Consider the following 25,684-nt stretch of genomic DNA (forward strand, 5'->3'; position numbering starts at 1 on the left):
TACACACTCCTCACAGGCAACATCTGCAAACTCCTGGTTTGCCAGGACTAGCAGTTTCCCATTTTCCTGACAAGTTCCCAAATTAGGGAACTAGTTACTATTACTCTTAGGCAATAACACCTGCTTGGCAAGACATTTGATGGTACTTTAATGGTGGCTGCAATAATAAAAACAACAAACATAACTTGTTGCAAACAATTTATTAGATAGTAATAAATAAGAATTTAGCAGGAAGAAATATACAGCAATAAGGCATATTAATAGTATTGTTAAATATGCAACTGACACACATTTTAGCATTTTACCTCTATTTTTCTAACAAAGTACTATGTAGAGAAGTGTATTTCTGATACCAGTGCCAAGAGATATCAAGGATGCACTATGAAGGACCTGACTGTTGCATTGTTTACCATAAATAAAATATAACAATCCATGAAGATTTACTGTTTTTTATGCCAGTGAAGTAGAAAAGTATAGCTTGCTAAGAAGATTACAAAATGTCTCCTGTTCCCTTTTTTTAACTGTTAACTAATTTTTTAAACTGCACTAGTAGTAAGGTATGAGTAAAGTTACTGCACAACAGCACAGTTCCTAACATTCATCTTAACTTCCATTTGAAAACTTAGAGGCAATTGCTGATCTCTGTGTTTTAAAAAACTTTCTTACAAAATATTGCACACTGTTTTAGCATGCAGTTTACATGGAAGAAAGAGTCAAGTGCACTTAAGACCCTGAAATACAACGAGAAATTTTCATTATGGATACAATTTTTACGTACAAGGATATGTTTCAGACTGCATAGGGATTCCACCTCACACTTGGGACCCAACTTGTTGAGACCTAGTCCTGACTCTGCAAAGGGCAGGCAGAATGCTTACAAACTGTATCTGACTTCCTTGCGATCTAAATCTTCATTCCTGCATCCTGCATCGCATACCCTCAAGTAACTTATGTACGTAATCGGTGGGAAAATTAGTTTAACAGAAGTAACTTAATACCCTCTAAATGAGTTTTCATTACTGCATATGTGTTGCAGTCCAGGGTAAAATTTATTAAGCTTTCTGAGGTCCTCTCAGTAAGTTTCATTGTAAAACTGTATCTCCCCCTCCTCCATATACACATTTTATATTGCACAGCAAAAGTTAAAATCCTTTTTTGTAAAAATCAAGCATGCTAAACATTTAATATGGCTTCTGAATGACTTAAAGTATTTCCCTTTTGACATCCTCATGCAATATTTTAGAATAAATATAAATATGAAGTATGAGAAAGTTAAGACTAAAAATAAAGCCAGCTACAACATTTGTCAGAAACCAAATAAAAAACAAGAGTTTAATCAAAAGTAGTTGCTCAAAGGTTTAACTAGTCTTTTAAGCATACAACAATATCTTAAAAATAAAGTATGTCTAAAAAATACTGTAACATATACAACCTCCTTGATGTTCCACAGAATGACAAGAAAGGTAAATAGGTTTAACTGAATACTTGCTCAACAGCACTGGTAATCCCATACCATCTGGGAACAAAAGCCTTACTTGATTCATGCTTGACTAACTCGGTAAACCATTGACATTTGATTAGCTTTATTGGTTAAGCTCAAGCCCTACAATAGCTTATATATACGAAACAGAAAAATATTTATAAAAATAATAGATATGTTGTATAGTTTGTATAGTTTTTTTTTAAAAAAATAAACCATGCAGCTTCTGTACAAAGTTAAAAAAAACTGTACAAATTGACTTTTTTATTGTGTAAAATTCAGGTACGTGGAAGTCTTCTGCTGTGCTGAGAAATAAGTTGTTTTTTGCTTAGCCATCAGATGCTGTTTTGTAACTATTGTTCATTTCCATCACTCATTTCTTTCACTTGGCATTAATTGGCCATTTAATTTCATCAGAAGTTTTACGACGAGACCTGCCTAGATAAAGGTATACAATGAAATTCTATCAGCATTGCAGAACTACGATGCAATCAAGTACATGACAAATGCAAGCAGTTAAAAATAACAAGACAGAAGTTGCATCATTTTAGCACTAAGGAAAATAAAAACTAGATTTTTCTCACTATCAGAAAGTGTTTTTTGAAGTTTTCAATCACTTTCCCCATAACCAACTTAATATATAAGAATCCAAAACAACTATGCAAGATACTCAAAGCTGTAGTTTTGTCACAGCACATGTTAACACGGTGTATTAGCACTGATGCAGATTATGAGTAAAACAGATCTTCCATCAGACATCCATGAACACCATCTAAAGTTGTTAGCTGCAGTTGCAAGGAAGCTGCTTTATAACACTGCCTCCACAGATACTCAGTTTTATCCAGTCTCAAACTCTACTAGTTTGGATAGCAAAGTTATCAGCTCTAGCTCTGTGATTCTCATCCTGTTTGGAATTATCCTTGGGCTTCTTTTATACTGTCTAAAGGGAGGTCAACCTCAAGAGAGAAGAGGCATGAATCTAGTTTAGGAAAAAAAACCCTAATATAACGGATTAAAAACACGCTTACCTGTTTCGTGTGCACAATAAAGCTCATTTTGTTTTCCAGACTGTGGATTTGAAAACATGAATCTCCATCTCCCAACTGCCACATAAAGCAGCCATACTTAAGGCTGAGGAGTAAAGCCTACAGAGAAATGGAAGAAACTGTCAGTCAGAAAATATCCTCTATACTTATGAACTGAACTTTCCTTCATTCAGTTAGGGAGGATTCTGACTTACAGCAGTATGTTCCATAATCTACTTGTAGCTTACAAAGTAGTAAAATGGAAAAATACAAGGCTTTCCATTAGGACTGCCTTATAAAGGTCATAAAATCTTGGAAATCTTCACAGTTGCATGTGAAACAACTACTAGCGCAAAGAATTTAAGAGAACAGAATTAATCTTAACATTTATCACTGGCAGCTCACTTAAGCTGACCTTTGTTTCCATGTTGAGGAGGTGCAGCCCTTTTACATTTACTCCTACGTAGACTTTGATGACTTTATGGCTACTTGAACTTGCTTTGGTGAATATCTGTCCTGTGAAGAAAGCTGCTCCATAAGTAGGAATTTCCCAGCAATTCTGCAAGAACATGCGCTGAAGGTGATGCATCTCTTTACTTACACCTTCACTGGTGCTGAGGTTCTAGAAACAAAGGAACAATGGCCTTCAACAAGTCTTCCCAAATACTCATGGTTATTTAAAGAAAAAACACTGTTTAGTGGAATTCCCACTAAACCAGTATTCCCAAAGCGCCTTCCCAAGAACTGTCTTCCAACATTTAAATTAAACCCTAGAGCCACAAAAAAGGCTCAAATGCCAAAACAGACAGAGGCAGATAGCCTGTATGAGCCCCAGAAACCTGAACCACAGACAGCAAACCTCTGCGAGGCCCCACAACGCGGCCTCTCTCAGAAGTATGTCAGACTCATCAGCTATGTACGCATCTGACACTACCTGCATTACGATCCTTAAAACTAAGCATTCTTCCTCCATTAAGGGGTCTGATCCAATGAAGCATGGTACGATGAGCATGTACCCCCTCCAAAAAAATACATGGATTTTTTTTCTTTTCTAAGCAAAAGAGAGGTGCAGTTTTGCTTCCTTTAGTAGAGCCCTTCTCCAGAGTAAGACGAGCTTCTACTTCTTTTCAGTGGAGTGAAACAGTCACAACAGAGGGTCCCTACACTCCATCCTCCTCAAAATAGAATGATGTAAAGTATCCTAACAAACATCAAAGCTTGGCCGGGCTACAAGCAAGATAAGAAAGCACAGGCACGAGAGAGACCATGAGGATTGAAGAGTTAGGGGGGTGGATGGGACAAACTTGTTTGGATCCACACTCTGCATTACAGCTTATCTGAATCCCACACAGTAATTTTTTAAATGTAAAATATATTAATATCCTTGGAACAAAAGATTGCAACTTCTTTCCCTTCCTCACACCCCGAAGTAATGGCCTAGGAGCAGAAGTCAAGAAAACTATGCTCATTCTCACATCTTGTCTGATAAAAGAGCGAGCACAGACTACTCTGCTATGACCTCTGCTATACCATAGTCTTAAAGAGGACACCATCATCCCCTCCTTCATCTGTATTAGAAAGAACAGGAATGACCTGACAAAAAAAATTATGTAGGCACCAAGAGAAAATTTATGATTGAGTGATATCATCTGAAAAGAGAGGCAAGGCCTGAGAACATTCCCTGGCTGCCTCTGCAGTACTTCCTGGAAGCTGCTATTGCTGATGCCTGGCAGTTGCCACAGTTCTCCCTCTGACACATCTCACTGTTTGAACAAATTTTTTTATGAAGCTCTAATCACCAGGTGCCCTGATCCTGTTTGGAATCCAGAGCCCTCAGTTAGATGTCTTTTACAGAAGTAGCCTAAATCCACATTTAAAAATTTTGTTCTATTAACGGCTCTAGTCAAAGGAGTTTGTGAGTGCGCGCATCAGCATCACTATCAGATCACTAATGTACAAGTTACACTGGCAGAAAGGACTTTGTGGATCTATCACTACAAGATATGAAAATATGAGTCAGAGCAGATTTTTTTGAATGCATGCCTGAATTGGCAGTATCCCCAATACACAGTTAGCACTGAAGATAAATGAACAGATGACAATTATATTTTACTTCTAAAAAACAAATCATTTGTCACTGTACAAGAAAAAAGGCATTCCAACAACCCATCCCAAAAATTTAAAACATACACATTTCTAGCCTTATATACCAGTATTTTTGCTCATTAACTGACAACCAAACAGTCAAAAAACATTTAAGACAGGATTTTTTACCATCTGATTATTTATCTCACCTTGTATTCATGCAGTATCCTGTTTGTCCAATGAGGAGCTTTACTTTTTAGTTTAGTGATTGGTACGATAGATTTAAGATTTTCTTCACTAGGACAAAAAGCAGAAAAAAAGGGTTTTTCTACTAAATAAAGTGAGGAGAAAGAACCCTGTCTGCGAATTCGTGTCTTCAAGTCACACTAAGTTAGACAGTGAGCTCCTACCCTGTCTTGCCTTATCAGGTGAGAAGCTTTCCTGAAACGTAAGCTAAGGTTTCCCAAGATTCAGTGTAATTCTCAGTTAATGGAAATCCAGCTTTGTGTGTTTTGCATCACAGACAAAGCAGGGAGAGGAAAAGCTAGCTGTGGAATATATGATTCTTCCTTGTTTACAGACCAGTCTGGTGAATTCCCGTTTGGAAGCCCAGTTTATGTACCAACATACATTTACACTAGAATATCACATGCTCAAAAAAGATGACAGATTATAGGTATTTTTCCCTTCCTTGTGGTATTTAGCACCACCAAGGACTTGGCACAATTAATTTCCACATGGAAGTTATATATTGCATGACACAAAACTGAAGCTATTTATAGAAAGTGCCTTTTTAAAGATAAAACAACAAACCCCAGAACATAGGAAACAAAACAAAACAAAAAAGCCACTAAAAGGAAACCTTTACAAGTTTGCTTTTATGCACAATTAAAACTGTCTCAAAAACCGTGTGATGCAATCTACTTAGTCACTTTTAAACTATACCTGTCAGCAACTGCACTTACTGTCTACCAAGCAAAAACCCAGCACAGGGTAATGCATCCAGGCCTTTGAGGCTACTCTCGTACAAATAACAGACTCAATATATTTTTTAAATGACCATTTTTTAAATAAACATTTATGACAACTACAAAAAGAACCAGAATATAAATCTCTTCACCTGTCTGAAGAAGAACAAGTTGAGGCATTTTCCATTTGAATAAGGATGGAAAGCATGCACAAATGCCCAGCAGGCTCTTTATCTGGCTCAAACTGTCTTTCCAAGTAGTCCTGTCTATCAAGTCAGACACTTCAATTGAGCAGGAGCAACTCAGAACCACACTGCTGATCTGCCTCAGTGTGGAACAGGACACTGCCCTGCAGCTGCTGGGATTCACCAGGGGGCAGTTTCCTATTGAAACCAACTGTATTTAACTGCACACTCCTGCAGGTGGACAGTCACACTTACACCCAGTTCTCATGCTCAATCTACCAACTGCATAACTCCAGACAAGATGGGTCATCAACTAAACCTACTGAAAAGCCCACCCAAAAGTCTTCCAGTCAGTAAGCTCATTCACCGAGTTTACTCTGTAATGGCACAGTGCCTACAGCTAACAGAAGGAAGAGAAAGGAATGAACAAGCGCAGTCAGAGGCAGCCCACACTTATAGCAGAGTAACTGTAGCAGAAAATACACCCTGATGTACTGATGGTGGGGAATACAACCAAAACAAAGCCAACCAAGACAGCTCAGTTGATGCTGTGAAAGATAGGAGACAAGAACTGTAGTAGCATTCCAAAACAGCACAGCTGCTGTTACATGAATGAACTGAGGTGGAGACAGTAGGGAGGTGGAGTGAAGGTGCACACAGTAGAGAACTGGAATCCTGATGTGCTCACATACTGTTGTGGAAATGTATGTGGGAGGAAAGCCATATCCCAGAACAGCTCAGCTAGTCTTGTGCTGGCAAGGAGAGAGAAGTGGAGAGAAAAGCACCATCTGGCAGAGCCCTACTGGTGCTATGTTTCTAACCAATTTAGTATAGCAGTCCACATGCAAATGAGAAGACAGAAATATCATCTTTGCATCGTCTGTCCTCTTCAAAGAGGGAGGAAAATGAATCCCAGAAGTTGGTCTAACAGGACATAGTAAAAGGTCTCTTCAGCATTGTCCGAAGTCTCAGTCCTGTCAAAAGCTTTCATTCACATGAATACTGCTACTCATTATAGTGTTATTGTATCTCAGTATAGACTTACAGAATACAGAAGCCTCCATCCCTCTGCCTCGGACTGCAGTAATTAAGATTAATATATTTTTCAGATCCCATGTCCAGCTTCTATTAATGCTACAAGAGTTATGTGATTACTCTGAACTAGAGTTCAATGATGGAGAAAAATAATAAATACATCATATCTAAAATTTGAGAGGTCCATAGTAAGTGCTATCTAAACACACTTATTCTAAACCCATAATTTTAAGTTTTCAACACAGATACTTACTTTAGAAAGCCCTGCTTATGTTTCTTGCTCTCATAATTTCCATAGACTATTTGTAGAAGCAGACTTGCCAGTGTGATCAACTTGGCATCAGGTGATGTATAGAAACCTTTCAGCAAATTATATCTGGCTTCATCAAAAAGGATAAGGATAGCCAATGGATCCTCAATCTGTTAAAAAGATTTAAATAAAATGATTTCTTTGTAAAAGAAAATTAGCCTAGAAACCATAAATAAAATTTCTCACTGATTCAGAGACAGAAGACAAAGGCATGATCCTGACTAAAGCATACATTTTAGTAGTGCTTTGTAATAGAAAAAATATCATATTTTCATTGACGTAACTTGACACTTCACTAATCTAACACAGTTAAAAATTAAAGGTGACTAGCATACAATGCCCAGTCAAAAGGTTCACAGAAATACTGACATCTGTGGTTTTTCCCCCATTAATCTATTTTGAATAGTATGTTTGAATAATCCCATTGAAACTGACCAATTAAATATCTGAAAAAAATCACAGCACAAGGAAGAGAAAGAAAATTGGGCAGGTTGGTTTTAGTTGTATGACAGACAGACTCAGGCACATAGACTGATGATTAAACAAATAGCTGAGAAAGTGAGAAAGAAAGAGAAAGAGAGAGAGAGCAAGAAGGCGAGAAGGAGGGAAGGAGAGAGACCTGGAGGGAAGAACCTTAAGACTCAAATTATCATAGGAAAGGAGAGGAGATGTCTGGTTTAAACAGGTTCAGAAATTCCTACAGTCATTAACCACAGAGAGTGCTGATAGTCTAAGTGTTCTGACTCTGACCATGATTTCATGCTATCTCTTCCAAGTGCAGACCTTTTTTTCTATTTCCAGTGGAAGTCTCACATCTCTTCTAAGGAAAAGCTGTGAAGTTTCCCTTTGAGGATCCAGGTTTGTCAGTTCAGTGAATATTTCAGGCCAGTCTCGAATATGCTGCAAAGGCTTGTGATATGGCTTCAGTTGGAGGCCTGAAAAATAACAGATTTTATTTAAAGAAACAGAATAACCCAGCCTCCACACACAGATATATATGATTAAATGGTGCATCAAAACCAGAGTATCTGAAACTGACGACTCATTAACAAACATTTTTCCCTATGTTTTCTAAACTGCTATATATAAAAGGTTTTGAAAATATGGATTTATTGACAAAACTCTCAGCATCAATTCACTAAATGCATTAGTGATTAAAGTTTGTTATTTTCAGCTTCTGAAGAGTAAAGTGGTATTTAAGAATTTAATGGAATACCAAAAAGGGCCTTAAAAGCACAGTATTAAAACATTCAAGTCTGTTGTCTCAATTATTATGGGGGAAATACAAAGTCCAATCATCTTTTTTTCTGACAAAAAAATACAGATATAGCTTATCTTATAAAAGCATTTGCCCCTTTCTGATATAAACCATAAACTTTTCAGAAAAGACATTCTTTTTTTTTAAAACTGTAAAACATCTTGATCCTTAATAGGCTATGGTCATTCAATGTTTCATGTTCTCTTGTGTATATGAGAGATGAGAAATTAATACAGAGCTTTCAACTACATTCCTACTATGTACTAGAGTCCATACCTTCAGTTAAGCTCATTCACTTACCCTGCCTGTCCTTGTGATTATTTTCAGTTGGTTTATAGTAGTGAGGAACTAGAAGGCTGTTAACTGCCTCATCGTTGCTGCTCTGGCTTTTACAGTGTGACATTTCATATGACATGAAAAACTTCAAAGGACACATTATAGTGCCAAATCTTTTCACTAAGAATAATCTGTTCGCTCAACTTACCCACCTTACATGCAAACACAGAAGAACATCATCTGTCCTACAAACAAGAGAACTACAGTCTTTTCAGTTGTACAGAGACTGCAAGAAATGCATTTTATAATGAAACTTGTCCATTAGCTGTTTGAAGCCACAAACTAGAAGCTGACTAATTTTCAAACTTAGGCTAAACTACTAGAAATTAAATTACTATATATACAGAATTACTTGTTTTTAAGCAATGCATCAGTGAGCTTTTCCCTTCAAACGCAAGGGCAATACTTCAATGTTTTGACTAAAACATGACATAGATATTTAGAAAAAACAAGCAGCAAGACTTCAACACCCAAACACTGGAAGAAAAGAAATCTTCCATACATTAACATCTCTGTTTAACTAAGGGTTATAGTCATGTGGCATACAGGAAAGCAAAAAGGCAAATGGCACAATACTGGGGAAAAAAGATTATAAGAAAAAAGGAAGAAGAAAAGATGTTCTGCAATATTTATAGTTAAAAAAAATTAGTAACAATGACACTATAGTGGAAGATTAAAAACAGCAAATAAAATTTTAAATGCAAGGCTTGTGCGTTAATGGTTCTCTCAATATAGCATCCTTCCAGATTGAACTGTGCTTTGTAAATCCACTGTAATGTGTCCCATAGGTACCTTGTTGCAGCAGCAGTGTTTACCACAGTTTCTGACGAAACACAATCAGAATCTCTCTTTTGTGGTTCCACTTGTCTTTTGCTACACATCTCAAACTACAACTCTAATAGACTTCTTATTTAGATCAGAAACACCAAAAAATACTTTATTTTTTTAAACACCAAAAAAATGCTAATAATGACATTTAATATCAGAATTCTTTCTCACCAGATATAACTGAAAGCTTGTTTATCAAAAATCATTTTGATGCAAAACATATGAAAATTCATATAATTAAAGGACCTAATGAAAAAAAATTAATCAGCTTTCCTTTAATTACCAGTTTTACATAGATTAAACATTGGTAAAAACAACTATGTGCAACAGATTTCAGATCCTGAGAAGAAAAATACCACTAAAATCAAGGTAAGCTAGCTGTAAGGACTATGACAGCAAACGTGTCCTGTAACAAAACGGCCATCTGGACTAGCCTCATCTTCCTCGATTAAATACATTCTGGATGTCACAGTGATATGGGGTCAGACATACTACTGGGGGTACCCAAAATGGTGACTAAAATGGAGAAGCTCTCTATAGCTCTGAAAATACAGTTTGGAGACATCAGACTGTGCAGGTTGGAAGTTGATCTACTGAAGGAAAGCTTAAGCAGAGGAAACAGAAAAATTGGTTTCACTCCCTGTGCAAAAGATACAAAGAATAAGACTACCTGGATTACATAGTCTTTAGCAGGAGCAAAATGTATTAACAGGCAGTCTAGATACAAATTAACTCCTGAAGGAGGGCTTTTAGAAGGCAATAGAAAGAGGTTAGTACAGAACTGTCAAAGAGCATGTTTCCTTTTTTTCCTAAGAAACAATTGTATTCCTAAAGGCAAGAAGGAAAAAAACCCAAACGTATGATGAACTCTCAAGTATAACAATCTCTCTTATTACTTACTGAGGTTCTCAGAACAGATCCAGATAGTGAAGTACTGCTGAGTTTCCTGAGACAAACGCATGCCCTCCATTATCTGCTGTACAGTAGTATTGTTTCCATGTTTCAACTCAACAGAGCGATATGACCCATCCATACGATAAATTCGTGCCTTTTCATACTACATAAAAATTGAAACATTAAAGAAAACAGTCATTAAAATCCTTTCTGTTGGTGCTTCTGACAAGGAAAGCAATTTTACCATAATTCAGCAACATCCACATTGTTGAGAAAAAGAACATTGCACAACTCCTGCACACTATTTATCAAACCTGCTTGTTTCATGCCCTACACGAGCTCTTATACTGTGCTTTTTACCACAGTAACTCCAAGAAAAACCTTACTGGTAATTTTCACTTCTGTTGAAGTCCTCAAAGGCAAGGAGGCATTTAAAAGTTCCCTGAGGGATTTGAGCAAAACCATTTATCAATAAACCAAAATGTACACTTCACTGTTACTGGCAGGTTATGAATTATTCCCCTCATTACTCTACACTAAAAAGACTTCTTTTTCAGAGGGAAGCAGCACCCTTTACACAGTCCTTAGTGCAATAAGAACACATCTCACTAAGACCTTTTAGCACTTCTATATTTCTACTAAGAAATTATCTCCCCTTCAGAACTCCCACTGCTTTCACTGAATTGTAAATTATGCCTCCTAAAAGATGTCCTTAAATGTAAATTGGGTGCTTAAAGCATATACATCAATTAAACTTGTTTTCATTTCTCTAACAAGTTAAACGTCTCAGCTGCTTGAATAAAAAAGCTGCAGGGATTTGTTAGTACTCTTCAGATCTTCTTAGTCATCAAGAACTGAGTTCTTAAAAAACTTCTGGAAAAGAGATGAACACCTTAGAAAACGACAATTGACTGAAAATAAGGCTGGAATGGAAAATATCAGCCCATTTTTCCTGCAGCAGTCACTGTGACTCCTACTGGAATACTGCCTATAATTTTTTTTTATTTTAATATATTCGTTCAATAGTAATAAGTGACAACATAATATCACCTATTACGCTGTAGAATCTACTTAAAATGCATGTGTTAGTCTTCAAGAGTCATTGGACACACATCTGCCATTTGATCAACTTCATAATAAAATCCCTAAAATAAAGGAAGCCATTTCCTCCCTTAGTTTGGAAGAGTCATTCAAATAGAGTGAAATGAAGATAATTTAAAACATCTTGAATAATTCACAGGTTTACTGCCACCTGCCTACAGAGGTACAAGTTGCACCTGAAGTCAAAGAAGAGAAACAAGTGGTGCTATATCATTTGGCAAATTTTAAATCTACTTAAGGATAAGAGAAGTCATATCATAAATTCTGTTTACTATCCAGGCTAGATCTCCACTGACTGCCAAGGAAGCCCACAGTAACCCACTGATGTAGAGCCTATTCTGCAGAAGCCACATTCAGCCAGCTGAATGCTCCTGTTTATCAAGATAGAGGATGACAAGGCATAAAGCTAGCTGATGGTTGTTTGATCAAAAGTAGACAAAAGTAGCTGATGTGATGCTTCTACAAATAAATCAACATCATATTTAAAGTATTGCATGTATTTCTTGAGCAATAAAGTAGATAGAAACATTTAAAGAGACAAAATGTCAGTTTGTCAATATTTACACTAAAAATTTCAGTATACCGCACACTTCCAATAACAGCTTAACATGAGCTCTTCTACAAGTTTATGTGTAAATTAAATATAAACTTTAAACTATTTAGCAAGTAAACTCATACAGGTTTATTTATGGCTTCCTTCAGCAGTTTTGCAGTTTCTTCCCACTCATTCTGCTTGTTCTCTTCACAGACATTCAGTGGAGATCTTCCTTGTTGATCAGTAATGTGCTACAAACAGAAACAGAAACATTAATACATTGTTTTCACTGGAGATAGGGAAGCATTTACACATTTTTTGAGATAATTAATATCCTTGATCCTAGCGTTCAAACATTTAATTGATATAATATGGGAAAAGCAAAGGTATTGGAAAATATCTAACCATTGCTTGTTAATCTCCTAACAGAATCATTGTGTTTACACCTTGTGATCTGGACACAAAATTTTTCACATACACAAGCTAGAAACTAGTAGTTGCTAAAACTGCTATTTTTATAAATAAACGGAACTTACTCTGTCAATTTCTGGATGATTTAGTAGAATTTGTACTATTTCAGCATGCCCACCTCCAGCAGCAAAATGAAGAGGAGAGCTAAGTTGGCCATTCAAAAGATTTGGATTGCATTTCCCTTTTTCCAACAGCATTCGAGTGGCTTCAACTTTTCCGTACCTACAGACAGGTTTAAACAGAACACACATATCAAAAGTAAAATAAAATACTTTTTCAGATAGTCCTAAATATGGAAAACTGTATTTCCATGCTCAAGAGTTTTTAGCTTTGAAATGACATCAAAGACAATGGAACATCAAAGAGTTTGTAAAAATTAGTATCAGTTCTGCACTTCTTTGGTAACCATTGGTCTAGTAAACATCTATTGGTTTCATTATAGACAAACTGAACCTTGCTTTAAACTAGCTAGATTTTGGGTAGTTGTAACATTCAGTAACAGCAAAACAGAGTTCAGTCTTGCCTGAAAAATAAAACCAAACTGTGTTAGAATCAGAGTAAAGATTCTGATTTGTCATGCTGATGAATCCTGAGGACTTTGAAGCCTCAAGCTGATAACCAGCAAATCTTGTCTGTTCTCTTTATGCAAACTTCCTGACAAACACTAAAAATCAAATATGACATTTTTTTAAAAAAATAAGTTTGATTTTCATGTTATTCATATAATCAGACACTACTATTAATACAGAAAACTAACTTACATAAAGATAAAACAAAAGCATTTTTACAACTGAGGAAAGCTCTCAAGCACTTATAGATTAAATCATCAGACAAGTTGAGCTCCATAGATCACACAGTCCAGCTTCACACTCAGAGCATGACCGTCACCAGAATGTGCTCAGCTCAGCTGCTGCTGTGCTGTAAAAGTGCCTTTAACCTACAAAGACTGTAAAAGTTACCACATTAAACCAGACCCCGTGTCTCCAATAGGAATTAGAACGGCTGCTTTAGGACACATATAAGAGGCAATAGATAAGTGTTTGATGATATGATCTCCACACCTCGTCTCCTGTGAAACCATTCAGATTGAAGTTATTTCAAAACCTGAAGCAATATTTCTCTTGCGAAGGTTGACACTAACATATGTTAAATGGTAAAAAGTCTACAGTTTTTTGATTTCTCATTTCTGAGTCTGCATGATAAATTAGATAAATGATTAGTGCTAAAAAATCCTGATAGCAAGAGTACGTTTGATTGGCAAAACTACATTCATCTGACTCACCAGCACGCATAGTGGATAGGTGCCCAGTGGTCACTATCTAACTGATTAACAGAGAACTTTTTATCCAGAAGGTGGCTTAGTAAATCAGAGTCGCCTTCGCAAGCACTGCGGTGAAGAGGGAAATCATCCACCCACTGGTGTTCCCTATGAATTAAAAGGGGAAACAGGAGGAAAACGTAGGTCAGAAACGTTTCAATAGTTGAGAACACTGACTTTTTAAAAATTACTAATATAGCAGTAACTGCAGATCTAAATAAAGAATAAAAATTAAGCTCACGCAACTAAAATGTGCCAGTATTCATACAACTAGTATTTTTGCCATGCAGTAGTCAAGCCACAGCTGTATTCATTATGCTAAGAAATGCTTCCCTGATGTTTATAATTTAAACCTTTCTCGACCAGTCCTTTAACTGTTGTGTTTCAGTACTCGAAGTAGAGTACTTCAAGTAGAATTCTTTTAAATACATATTTATATAGCATAGCCCTAAAGTGACAGGAACCTCATTCTGACCAAGTCTATCAAGTACTACTGTAATATAGCAAACCAAAATTATCCATTAATGAAAAAGGAATGTAACATAATACTTGTCCTCTGTGACACTGCTCATGCTGCGTTGCCACTTTTCTCTTTTAGGAATCTGAATCTTTGAATAGTCTGGAGCTCCAAGGCCAAAGTATGGATTTATTACCACTTTGTCAACCTAGGAAGACATAATTTGAACACAAGTGAAAAAATATCTTACTGAAATTTGGCTAAACAATCCTTCATTTAGGACAGCTATTCTCTTGAAACCAAAGTTACGATACAAATATTTTATAATTCAAGAGAATGATGTTTAAACGCGAGGATTTGAAAAAACATTTAGCAGTGTGTGCAATAAAGAAATCTGCTTATACTAAACAAAGCACACACTCCTAACAAATAAATTAATTAATTGAATTGTATTTAATGTATTGAATTGTATTTATATTTCATAAATACAGAATGGAAAAATAGTTCTTACCCTATTGGTATACTGAAGGTCAGATCCAAACAAAGGATTATAGATACACATATCTGCTTTCTCCAATGCCAGCATTTTGCTCTTTATTTCCAGGGCAGTATAACCCATGTGTAATGAGCTTTCTGTTTGACCAGGGTCTATAGCATAGGCAGGGTTTATTACATTTGTTTTAATTCTCTCAAGAGGAGATGGTCTGAATAAAGCTGGGATGGAGTGAGACTGGGTGTGCCGTTCACCCAACCACCTGCAGGAGAGAATGGGAAGCAATTCATTTTCAGGTAGAAAAGAACTATTTTGGTCATGCTTGTCTATTATTTTGTTTGATTAAGGGTTGCGTGTATGATAATCACACATATAATTTTTTTTAAAAAAAAATTATAACGTCCACAGCCCTAAATTAATACACAAATGTTAACTTTTTTTAAACCAACTCTAGTTAAGCAAATGTGTTTGCTCAAACACATTTCCTGTGGATGCAAATTCTCAAAAAAAGGAAATTATAAGTGAAGGGAACAGTAACATCGGTTACAGCCAAAACACTTAACCATGCCAACATGTCATAGTTTTGTTTGCTTTCAGTTTATCTGTGCTGCTACTCTCAACATAGAAATTTTGAAACTTGAAGCATTTTTCTTTTCAATGGTGAACTGAAGTTTCAATATAGGTACTGACCTCAGTCTTCTAACTCATATGTTTCATCACGGAAAAATGGGAAAAGGCTAAAAAACAGAAGGTTCATTTTCCAAATTGCTACGTCTCTCTCACATGGGCTACCAACTGCCTTTCACAAATCTGTGCTGAAGGTTATTCTCTTCTAAGTGCACTCCTACTGACAGTATGGAAGGGTTTTAGAGCCCTCTTAACTCTGAGCTGCTGGGTAAAGTTAGCACTGTATACCTGCTGCAATTTTTCCTAGCACGTATGCAAATATAACACAGAGCTCAGGACAAGTTATTAAACTCAATTTTTGGATAAATATATTTTCACCAAATTGATAAATAATTTTAGCGTTATGTTGAACAAGGCATGTTTTAACTAAGGGTCTAAATCCAGGTGTGTATTTAGGCTTCTGCGCACACTTTCTCAGAAGTATGAGATAAACATGTACTTTGCTGGAATACAATACATTTCATTTAGTGATTTAGCTTGGAAAAATGGAAGAAAGAAGTACACGCATTAGAAAGATAGATCCACTGACAGACCACTTGGATCTTGTCTGTCCCAGAACAACACACAAGGATTGCAGAACATAGCCTGCAGTCCAAAACTTATACTTAGGCCTGGATTTTTAAGTCGCAGATCCAAGCTCAGCAAAAGCCATATTCCCTTCACTTATTCATGCTCCTGCTGGCAAGAAGGACAGTAAAATTGTGATTATTGTGCTATGAACACCCTCTTGCTTCTCTGAGGTATTTTGGGGCATTTTCTCCAAACAGTTGGTAGATAAATTAGTTATGATAGTTTGAATCTTTGAGAAGTGATGTTTCAGATTACGTACATAGACAATAATTAGTATAAACTATTTTCTACTATCCTTCCAAGGATTCTCTCACAACTGTAAGGCCTCTAACACATTTTAAGCAGAGCTCAGAGTTTGATGGCATTCATTAAGCAGCAGATAAATATGACTGGCATGATGGTATACATGGAAATATTTGACACTACTAATAAACAGCAAAAAGCCAACACACAGAACGGTTTTAGGTAATAGTCTGTAACTTACAATTTTCCACATTAGCCAAGAGTTCCAGCTAACTTCATTAATGCAAATATGTTCATACATAAGCATGTCTGGTACATTTTATTAAGGGTACAAAAAAAGACCAAAGAAAAGCTCACGTATTCAATTTTCAAACCACTGTAAATCTGACAAAACAACTAATTACCTTTCTGAAAGTTAATTCCCAACGGCAACTAAATCTGAATGGCTAGGGAAAAGGTAATCCCTTTCTAAAGGAAGGTAATTTAAATGCAAATCTTAATGGCACATAATTAACAGGATATTTTTACTACACTCTGGAAAATACTCTTAAAGATGGCAATTATGTTACTTATAGAAGATCAATCATTAGTATTTTATACGATTTTACAAAACATTCACTGTGAGCATGAACTTCCAAAAAGCCACTCGATTTAGATAAGCACACCATTCTTGAGTTTGCAGAAAGAACTTTAGAAAGATTTCAAGGTTTTGCTTTCTGATAAACATAAAGAAAATAACATACCACAATGATTTCCTTCTTAATCACAAGAATGCTATATAAACTATGTGCTACGTCTACAAATTATCTTGTTTAATTTCAATTTGAATATATTTTTACTGATGGGAGTTCTTACTTATCCAAGGCAATTAACATTCTTGCAGTAAGTGTAGCAAAATGGGTGCTGGATTCATTGCAGACTCTCATGATGTCTTGTAAACAGTAGAACACAGGGCATCCAGGACTATATGCATACTTTGTATTATCTAAAAAGGAAAAATGCTCTGAAGACACATCGATGAGAAGAATAAGATTATTTTCCCTTCTGCATCTTTTGTAGTTACACATTCCTAACTAATTGAGAATATATTGTAACTTTAGAGAAGAGTCACTTATTTCTTTCCTAATGATATCAATAGAAACTACATAGAATCCTTATTCACAACTCAACAGAGCAGCCTTTAAAATCTTAAAGTGATCAGTTACTATTCCACCAGTGTGATTAGCTTCATCTGAGAAATTAATATTAAATGTATACTGTTGCCACAAAAAAATAGGATTCAGGACTAGAAGAGTATTTATTGCTACTGGTAACTCCACAATGGCATTTATTCAATAGTTTTTATCCTTAAGGTGTATCAGTATTACAAAAATGAAGTAGTTTCCCCAAAAGCACACAGACATTTCCTTCAGGAATTGTTTAAATACAGAAAAAGCCATATAGCATATTCATAAAAATTCTCAATAAACGTTCAACTGAGCTTCTGCTAAAATGGGAGTAACTTCAAGAATTATGCTCAACATTACCTTTCACAACAGTTGGAACAACATAAAGTGATGCCTCCTGGCCTGCCTTCTCTCCATCAAGAGGAAACCTCTTCATTAACACTACACGCTTTCCTTACACAAGATAAAAAAAACCAGAATTAATTAATTAGACAACAAAACATACAATAAACCAATCTGGATTTGGCTATCTGAAAGCTGACTAGACTCAATCTTCCTAATTTCTAGGAAGAAAAGAACGATGATTATTATGAGCTGTAGTCTAAAGCAAGCTAAGAAAATCTAAATGCATATAAAAAAATAAAGAACATAAATATGTATATAATCATTAACATGAGAAATGACGTGACTGTACCCCTTTTTTCACAGCAACTTTTCCACACCTCTGATTTTTCATAACATTCGTCCCCTAGCCCACGAATCTTTAAATTGAACAACATTCTTTTTGAAATGGGAAAACACAGCTGCACGCTACATTCCCTGTTAGGGTGAATGTTTTTTTCATGTAGTGGTACAACAGTGTTTTTCATGCTATCTTCCCTTCTAGCTTTACAAAGTTTAGCATTTTGTTTACCTTTTTGACCTTGCCCACACATTTTAGCAGCAGCCACACCAAGCTGTGCATATCAATGCCTAAGCCCTCTGCATGAGTCTATTTAAAACTCTAAATTGTGTAACAAACAGACAGGTTTTGCTTTTACTAAGCATCCCTTGATGTGTATCAATGCTATTACGTTATTTCATGTTTGCTGCTCAACTAGCTTTGTTAAGTCCATCCAATTCCAGTTATTGCCACGAAGAGCATTTTGCCATGCAACCAGCTACTGCTTTTCTAAATTGTTATCGCTGCATTGTCTTGTACGCACTGACAACCTCCCCAGTATAACCTTACTTACAAAGCAGAGACGAGATATGCAGCACAAAAAAGGTGCTATAGTCAGTATAGTTTATACCAATCTGGAAACGAAACACGCTGGCTAAAACAATTTTTTTCAGCACAAGTGTGAGGCTGGTTGCTAGACCAGCAATGCAACAGCAATGGAACAGAAAGTGTACTAATCAAATTATATCTGTAAGTCATAGAGTTATGCCAGAAATACTTTTATGTAGGTACTGTCTACTGAACAACAATGGCTTTAAAACAGACTTCAGAAGTGATCAATTCACAAGTACAAGTTTCAGCTTAAATTAAGGATAAAAAAGCCACTTCAGTCTGGTTTACCAGAAGTTTAGCTCTAAATCTCAATTTGAGGTGAAGAAGTAGCACAGATAGGCAAAACTTCACTTAATAAAAAACTTATAGTATACACTTTATAGAGTTGAAATGTAATGGGAAACAAAGGTAAACTAAAGGTTTTGGCTGTGCAGTTGGCTTGGGTTTTATTGATGAATCTCAAACATACTTTCTTCTTTTAAGCTAATTTCATGCTTTTGCACAACATTTCCATGCCCATTTACTTTTTAAAATATTTTTATAGAACTATCAACAATAAATCAGATTAAAATGTTTTTACCTTTAATACCCTGATTGGCTGGTGAAATTGGTTTGGTGGCTTCTAAGACATAATCCAAGATGCTCTGGGTTATCTCAGTGCCTCCCTGCAGTTTTGTTTCCAGTAAAACCTTCTTTCTTTTTTTCTTTTGGCCTTCGATGGGAACTTCAAGCAACAAAATCTTTCAAACAATAATGAAACCAAAGCAGTTTAAGCACAACTGAAACAAGTACAGAACTATTACTTATTTATTGTACCACTATAAAAGCAGTAACAAAATTCATGAAGGACTGAATGTGGAGGAGCAGGATGGCAAAGTCAGAATGACCTCCATAACAATAAGGTTAGAAGAGAAAAAGACAGAGCTGCACCCCTGTACTGAACAGCCCAGAGGGCGTAAGGTCCTGAAATCAAATGAAACACAAAGATCTTACAAAATCATAGTCTTTAAACACTAGAAGGATGCGGCAATGCATAGTGGCTCTACGACATGCATACACATCATTGATGCATCCGACATCTTATTGTCGGATTTTCTCTTCTACTAAATTGTTATGTTTACTACAGCTCATTATTAAAAATAATAAAAATAAACATAATAATTTTACTTCATAGGATTTAGCTCGATACTCCCGAGAATTCAGGCTAGCAGTATTTTTTGGACGAATTACAGCAACATATACATCTCCAATGTTTTCTGGATTTCCCATCTCTCCTTCTTATTTTATCTCTGAAAATAAGAAATAGACAGAAAGTAAAAGTTCAGTTGAAAGAAATTAAAAAAAAAAATTTTAAAATTCAAGAGCATGCTAAATTTCAACATGCGGTAATTATATCCTCTGACTCTTTGCATTATTCATTTATTATTCTTTAGCTGGAGAAATACCACTGGTTGATACAATTCTGCTTCCTTCTCATGAAAGGGGGAAATCCTACATCACATAGATTTAAGACAAATAACCTTGTTCTCTAACCCATTTTTCAAATAAAAATAACGTATATAGTTTTCCACTTTGTAACTGCTTTCCCCATTTTGCAAGCCAGACAAAAGGCCAAAGAATTTTAGGACTCTGAAAAACACATGAACTTAAAAAAGAAAACCATTCTATAGCAACAAGCACTGTAATTTATAAAATCTGCTATGAAAAAGTACTGCATTTCTGAGTTCCATAGGGATTTCAAGCAAATACCCAGCTCTCCCCTGGAAGTAGAACAGAGTCTCACCTACAGCCCAGGTAACAAAGCTGATAAAAATAAATCATAATATGGATTAATTTACTTCATTTTGCTTCACAGGGGCTGCAAACTGGTACACAAATAACTCAAACACAGAGTTTCTGAAAGGAATACATATTCGGTTTTCAGAAACGGTGGACAGAGGTTTTTAAATTTAAGATAAAACCTTTCTTACCTTTCTGTTAAACTCAAAGTGACAATTCCTACAATCACAAAATTTTATGAAAATAATAGGGAAAAGCCTCCTAGGGCTAAATCACTTCACACATTAGATTTGAGAAAGAAGGTCATGTCTGCCCATTAACACCTTCCAAGCTGATAATTTTCTTCATCTGCAAATGAACCCCCTTTCTTCCATACCATACTTTTTGCTGACTAATCCCTCCCCAAAGATTTTTAACATTACTGTTTCTAGATTCTTTACCTCTCCTAGGAGAAACAGAGGTCTTCAGAAACCCATGCCCTTAGTCCAGTATTTTTTTGTTGGGATCAGACTACCTGAAAACATATTTAAAAACCACAACATAAATAACCAAAACTGAAAACACGCATGCGGCTAAGATAAATACATTAGTTAGATGATTTAATAGTGGTACTTGAACAGAAAGATCTACTGATTAGCATTATAGTAGCATCTAGGAACATTAAATAAGCAGGGTGCTGACTTGTGAGAGCGCACCATTTGGGATATTAAGAGTTTTGAAAGAAGCAAGCATCCCTTATGGGCAGGTGGGAAAGGTATGCAACCTGGGTTTCCTTACAGGTACTGGGAGGTACTATGTTTGGGTGACAGGCTGGTGTGGAGGGAACCTGCTCAGAAAGGGCTGAGTGGCAGGTGATGGTCAGATGAAGAAGCAGTGGGTGAAATCCTTCTGCTAGCACTCTGTGCCAAATCCACACTGGGCTGAGGATGTCTGGGAAACAGACAGCCCCAAGAGCTGTGATACAACTCCAAGAAACAAAAATAGAGGATGAAAAAGGGCAGGGGAGTGAGGATGTGGCAGCAACAATGACCGGTTTCAGAAGGCACCACCATGGAACTCAGGGCTGGAGCACCTTCCATATGAGGACAGGCTGAGAGAGTTGAGGTTGTTCAGCCTGGAGAAGGCTCCGAGGAGACCTTACAGCGACCTTCCAGTGCCTGAAGGGGCTACAGGAAAGCTGTGGAGGGACTTCTCACAAAGGCCTGTAGTGATAGGACTAGGGGCAATGGGTATAAACTGGGGAGGGGCAGATTTAGACTAGACATAAGGAGAAATTTCTTCACCGTGAGGGTGGTGAGGCACTGGCGCAGGTTGCCCAGGGAAGCTGTGGCTGCCCCATCCCTGGAGGTGTTCAGGGACAGGCTAGATGGGCCTTGGGCAGCCTGACCTGGCGGGAGGTGTCCCAGCAGGGGGGTTGGACCTGGATGGGCTTTAAGATCCCTTCCAACCCAAACCACTCTATGACTCCCTGAAGCCCAGCTGCCGACAGCCGCGCCCCGTCCCGATGGATGCCGCTTGCTACACAACCCGCAGACCAGGGCTCTCCCAGCGCTGCCCGGGCCCGGCGGGACCCCCTCCCGCGCCCGCCTTGCCTTCCTGGGCGCCGCCGCCCCCGCCGCATCGTCCCGCCGCGCCCCGGCCCCGCCCCGGCGGATCCGCTTCCCGGCCGGGCCTCGCGCGCCGTCGCCGCCGCCCATGAGTTTCCGGGTCGGCGGGCGCAGCGCTCGCTGCCGCGGGCGGGGAACGGCGGGGAGAGGCCGGGCTGCGGGCAGGGCCATGGGGCGCTGAGGGGCGGACAAAGGCGCCGCCGCAGCGCCCGCCCCGCCCAGAGGGCGCCGCGTCCAGAGCGGAGCCGCCGGGAGGCGAGGGGCAGTGGATGGAGGCGTTGGGAAGGGGCGGGCGACGGTGAGCGACGGTGAGTGCCCGGACGGGCAGAGCCCCCGGTGAGCGCTGGAGCGTGGGGGGGCTCCGGCTCCGGGGGCGCCGAGGCGGAGGGAGCGGAGGTGAGCGGGATGGGGTCTTGGGAGTGGGGGGCGGCTCTGCCCGGGCCGTCGCAGAGGAGCGGGGTTCGGGGGGTTCCCGCCCCTCTGCGGGACTCGGGGGCGTTTGGGGAATGGGGCTCGGGGGGTCCGGCCCGCAGAGCGGCGGGGTTCGGCCGGGGCAGCCCCGGGTGCCTTGGCGGGGAGCGCCGGGAAGTTGGGAGGCTGTGGAGCTCCTGCCCGCCTCGTTCTTAGCCAGGAAATCCCGTCTTGGAGGCGAAAGGGGAAAAGTGTGAGTGGCCAGAGCAGGAGTGTGTGCTGCTGGCTGAGCAGTCACCTGCTTCCAGGCCCGGTAGCGCATCATAAGCCGTCCTTCTTGAATGAAACTGAGCGCTCGCCATCTCCTCCTGTTCTAATTCTTATTTTTTTCCTTAGGGAAAAAAATTGAGTCTTGATACTGTAGCAGGTTTATGTAAGGAGCGGTATTGCTTTCCCAGGCATGTCCAGACACATACTGGAAGCTGGATGGCATTTAAAAATTAAGAACTTTGATAATTCATGACTATGCAGTCTGTCTTTCATTTACAGTTCAGATACTGTGCAGAACAAATGTGGAGTCACAAAAACATGCTCTGCGAAGTAAGGTATTAATCCCACAGTTCAGATTGTTTGTGCAGACCCCTCTGTCGTTACCAACCGTCGCCGACTATGCTTTTTCCTTTGAGTATGTTTCTGTCCTTGCCAGCTCCAGAAATGGAGTTTTGGTTGTAGATGTAGCATCAGTAGGTGTAGTGTAACTTAATTGTATTCCCTGAAGAGACAGACCACTTCAGGAAGAATTATTAGCTGTAGAGGTAAGCAATGAGAATTGACTGTGTCTTAAGCGTATGGGTGTTTTATCCTTACTTTCAGCTCTTTGATTTTCAATACGAAGCGTGGTGGATTAATTTCTCTTTAATCTCTTTTAGGTACAGGGGAAAAATACTCTTTGTCCTTGGGGGGGAAGGGGGAAAAGGTGTTCGTCATATTTAAAGCAACAGCATTTTTCAGCTTCTAACAACTGTGATTATTTAGTTGAGGTGTCCATGCAAGAGTGAAGTGGTAGAATTTATAGCAACTGTGTTGTTGGTTTTTTTTTTCCTGGGCATGCAAAGAGTAAATGGCTGTCCTTACAAATAAGAAACCAAATTACAGAAGAGGCTTCTGGAAATCTTAATTTCAAGACTTTTTGTGGTCCTGTGCTGAAGCAATTCCCTCTTTAACAAATTTTATTTTAGTCCTTAAACAAAAGAATGAAATATCTTAATAATACAGTGTATTATTCCTGAATGAAATTATTGCTAGCAAGCTACTAAAAAATGTTGGTGGTGCGCAGTCTTCATATATGTATATTTCTGCTTCAGGAGAAGAATTATTTTTCATTATGAATGAAAAATAATTTTTAAAAAAGGAAAAAAAGTTGTCTTCTTTTGTTCAATGGAACAACTATTAAAAAAAAAAGTTTTAGAAAATGTCATTATGCCTTTGTTCACTGTGTAAGACCTTGTTAACACTAAGGCTGATTTAATTTGTCCTGAGCAGTTTGTCACCTACTGGTCTGTGACACCTCTGCTGTGATTGATTAGCACTACATGGCTTTTGTTTCAGTAATAGAACCTTGTTTATTGTTAACAAGTTTGGTTGGCAGGGTTTGTGGTGTTGGGGTTTTTTTTGTATTTTTTTGGTTTGTTTGGTTTTTCTCAGTCTTTCTGTTTTGTGTATGTGTAGCTTAGGGTTGTTTTTTTTTTATTTTTAGCTTTGCTGTTGAGATGTAGTGTAGTTACTGTTACCTGACTAGTTTATTAACTTCACTTTGGAACGTGAAAACTTGCAGTTGCTCTCTGCTGTCAACTATTGAAATTTTGTCAGCTTTGCTAAGGTGACTCATGCCAGTAAGAAAGAAAATTGAGGTTACAAATGTGTGTGCTTAATCAGTTAAGTTTCTAATCACATTACTGCATTTGCATAGTTGATCATGATGTATAGCAGAGAGATCAGCCCTGTGGAAATTCTGAAATCTTCAGGAGGACAGGGAAAGTTGTATTTTCAACACCAGCATCAGCAGACAAGAATCTTACTGGTTTCCTTCCCAACTCCCGAAGTACATGCCAGGTACTTTTCCATGGAGTGTTTCCGAGTGCTTCTGTTTTCACGTGTATCTGCACATTTCAGGAGAAAAGGGTATTTCATGCAAGATTGCATTACATTAAAAATTCTAGATGAAGAAGTCTACCTAATGTTTGAAAAGTTTTTTTTTTTTTTAACCTCTAAATGTCTTCCAGTTTTAAAAGTGAGACCAGTAAAAATAGTCTTTGTTTGCCATTGTGGAAGGTCAAGGGTAAGGTCCTCCATCTGGGTCAGTGCAATCCCCGATATCAATACAGGCTGGGGTATGAGGAGAGCGAGAGCAGCCCAGCTGAGAACTATTTGGGGGTACTGGTGGATGAAACATTTGATATGAGTCAGCAGCATGCACTTGCAGCCCAGAAAGCCAACTATAACCTGGGCCACATAAAAAGAGTCATGGTCAGCAAGTTGAGTCAGATGATTCTTCACCTCTGCTCCACTCTCATGAAGCCTCCCCTGAAACACTGAATCTAACTGTGTGGTCTCCAGTACAAGAAAGACATGGACTATTTAGAGGAGGGCCACAAAAATGATCAGATGGATGGAACCACCTGTCCTGTGAAGACAGGCTAAGAGAAATGGAGTTGTTCGCCTGGCTTCAGGGTGACCTTGTTGCAACCCTTTCAGTATATAAAGGGGGATTATAAGAAAAACTGAGAGAGACTTTTTACGAAGGCCTCTAGTGACAGGACAAGGGGCAGTGGTTTTAAACTGAAAAAAGCATAGGTCTGCATTGGACACAAGGAAAACATTTTTTATGGTGACGGTGGTGAGACCCCAGAACAGGTTGCCCAGAGAAGCTACCAATGTTCAAGGTGAGGTCAGACAGGGTTTTGAGCTGCCTGACGCTGATGAAAGATGTCAGTGCCCAACGTAGGAGAGTTGGAACTGGATGATCTTTAAAGTTCCTTCTCAACCCAAACCATTCTATGATTTTACTTTTTTTTTCCTGAAGAACAGTAGACTGTCCTCTCTAGTATCAGCGCAGTTTCCTTTACCATTCATGCTTTGTTAACAGTACAGTCCTTACTTTGTGCTTTTT

At 38.2% G+C, this 25,684-nt stretch overlaps 2 protein-coding genes across 2 annotated transcripts in view; one reads left to right on the forward strand and one right to left on the reverse strand.

Moving 5' to 3' along the window:
* Positions 1 to 192: 192 nt before the first annotated feature.
* KRIT1 (KRIT1 ankyrin repeat containing) lies at positions 193 to 21,011 on the reverse strand. The gene is made up of 17 exons (XM_069859616.1): positions 20,938 to 21,011; positions 19,886 to 20,007; positions 19,299 to 19,458; positions 17,806 to 17,898; positions 17,135 to 17,264; positions 14,798 to 15,041; positions 14,379 to 14,494; positions 13,794 to 13,937; positions 12,577 to 12,733; positions 12,184 to 12,291; positions 10,411 to 10,567; positions 7,872 to 8,023; positions 7,032 to 7,198; positions 4,800 to 4,887; positions 2,921 to 3,127; positions 2,509 to 2,625; positions 193 to 1,918 (listed from the first exon to the last, which is right to left on the reverse strand). The coding sequence occupies exons 2-17, from the start codon at positions 19,985 to 19,987 to the stop codon at positions 1,850 to 1,852; spliced, it is 2,211 nt and encodes a 736-aa protein (XP_069715717.1). The 5' UTR covers positions 19,988 to 20,007; positions 20,938 to 21,011; the 3' UTR covers positions 193 to 1,849.
* A 1,176-nt stretch (positions 21,012 to 22,187) lies between these two features.
* Positions 22,188 to 25,684, forward strand: part of ANKIB1 (ankyrin repeat and IBR domain containing 1) — a 98,965-nt gene continuing 95,468 nt past the window's right edge. The window contains exon 1 of the mRNA XM_069859615.1: positions 22,188 to 22,412. The gene's annotated coding sequence lies outside the window, so the exon portion shown is untranslated. The remainder of the gene's footprint in view (positions 22,413 to 25,684) is intronic.

This window comes from Phaenicophaeus curvirostris, chromosome 6 (genome assembly GCF_032191515.1).
Source record: "Phaenicophaeus curvirostris isolate KB17595 chromosome 6, BPBGC_Pcur_1.0, whole genome shotgun sequence".
NCBI lineage: Eukaryota > Metazoa > Chordata > Aves > Cuculiformes > Cuculidae > Phaenicophaeus > Phaenicophaeus curvirostris.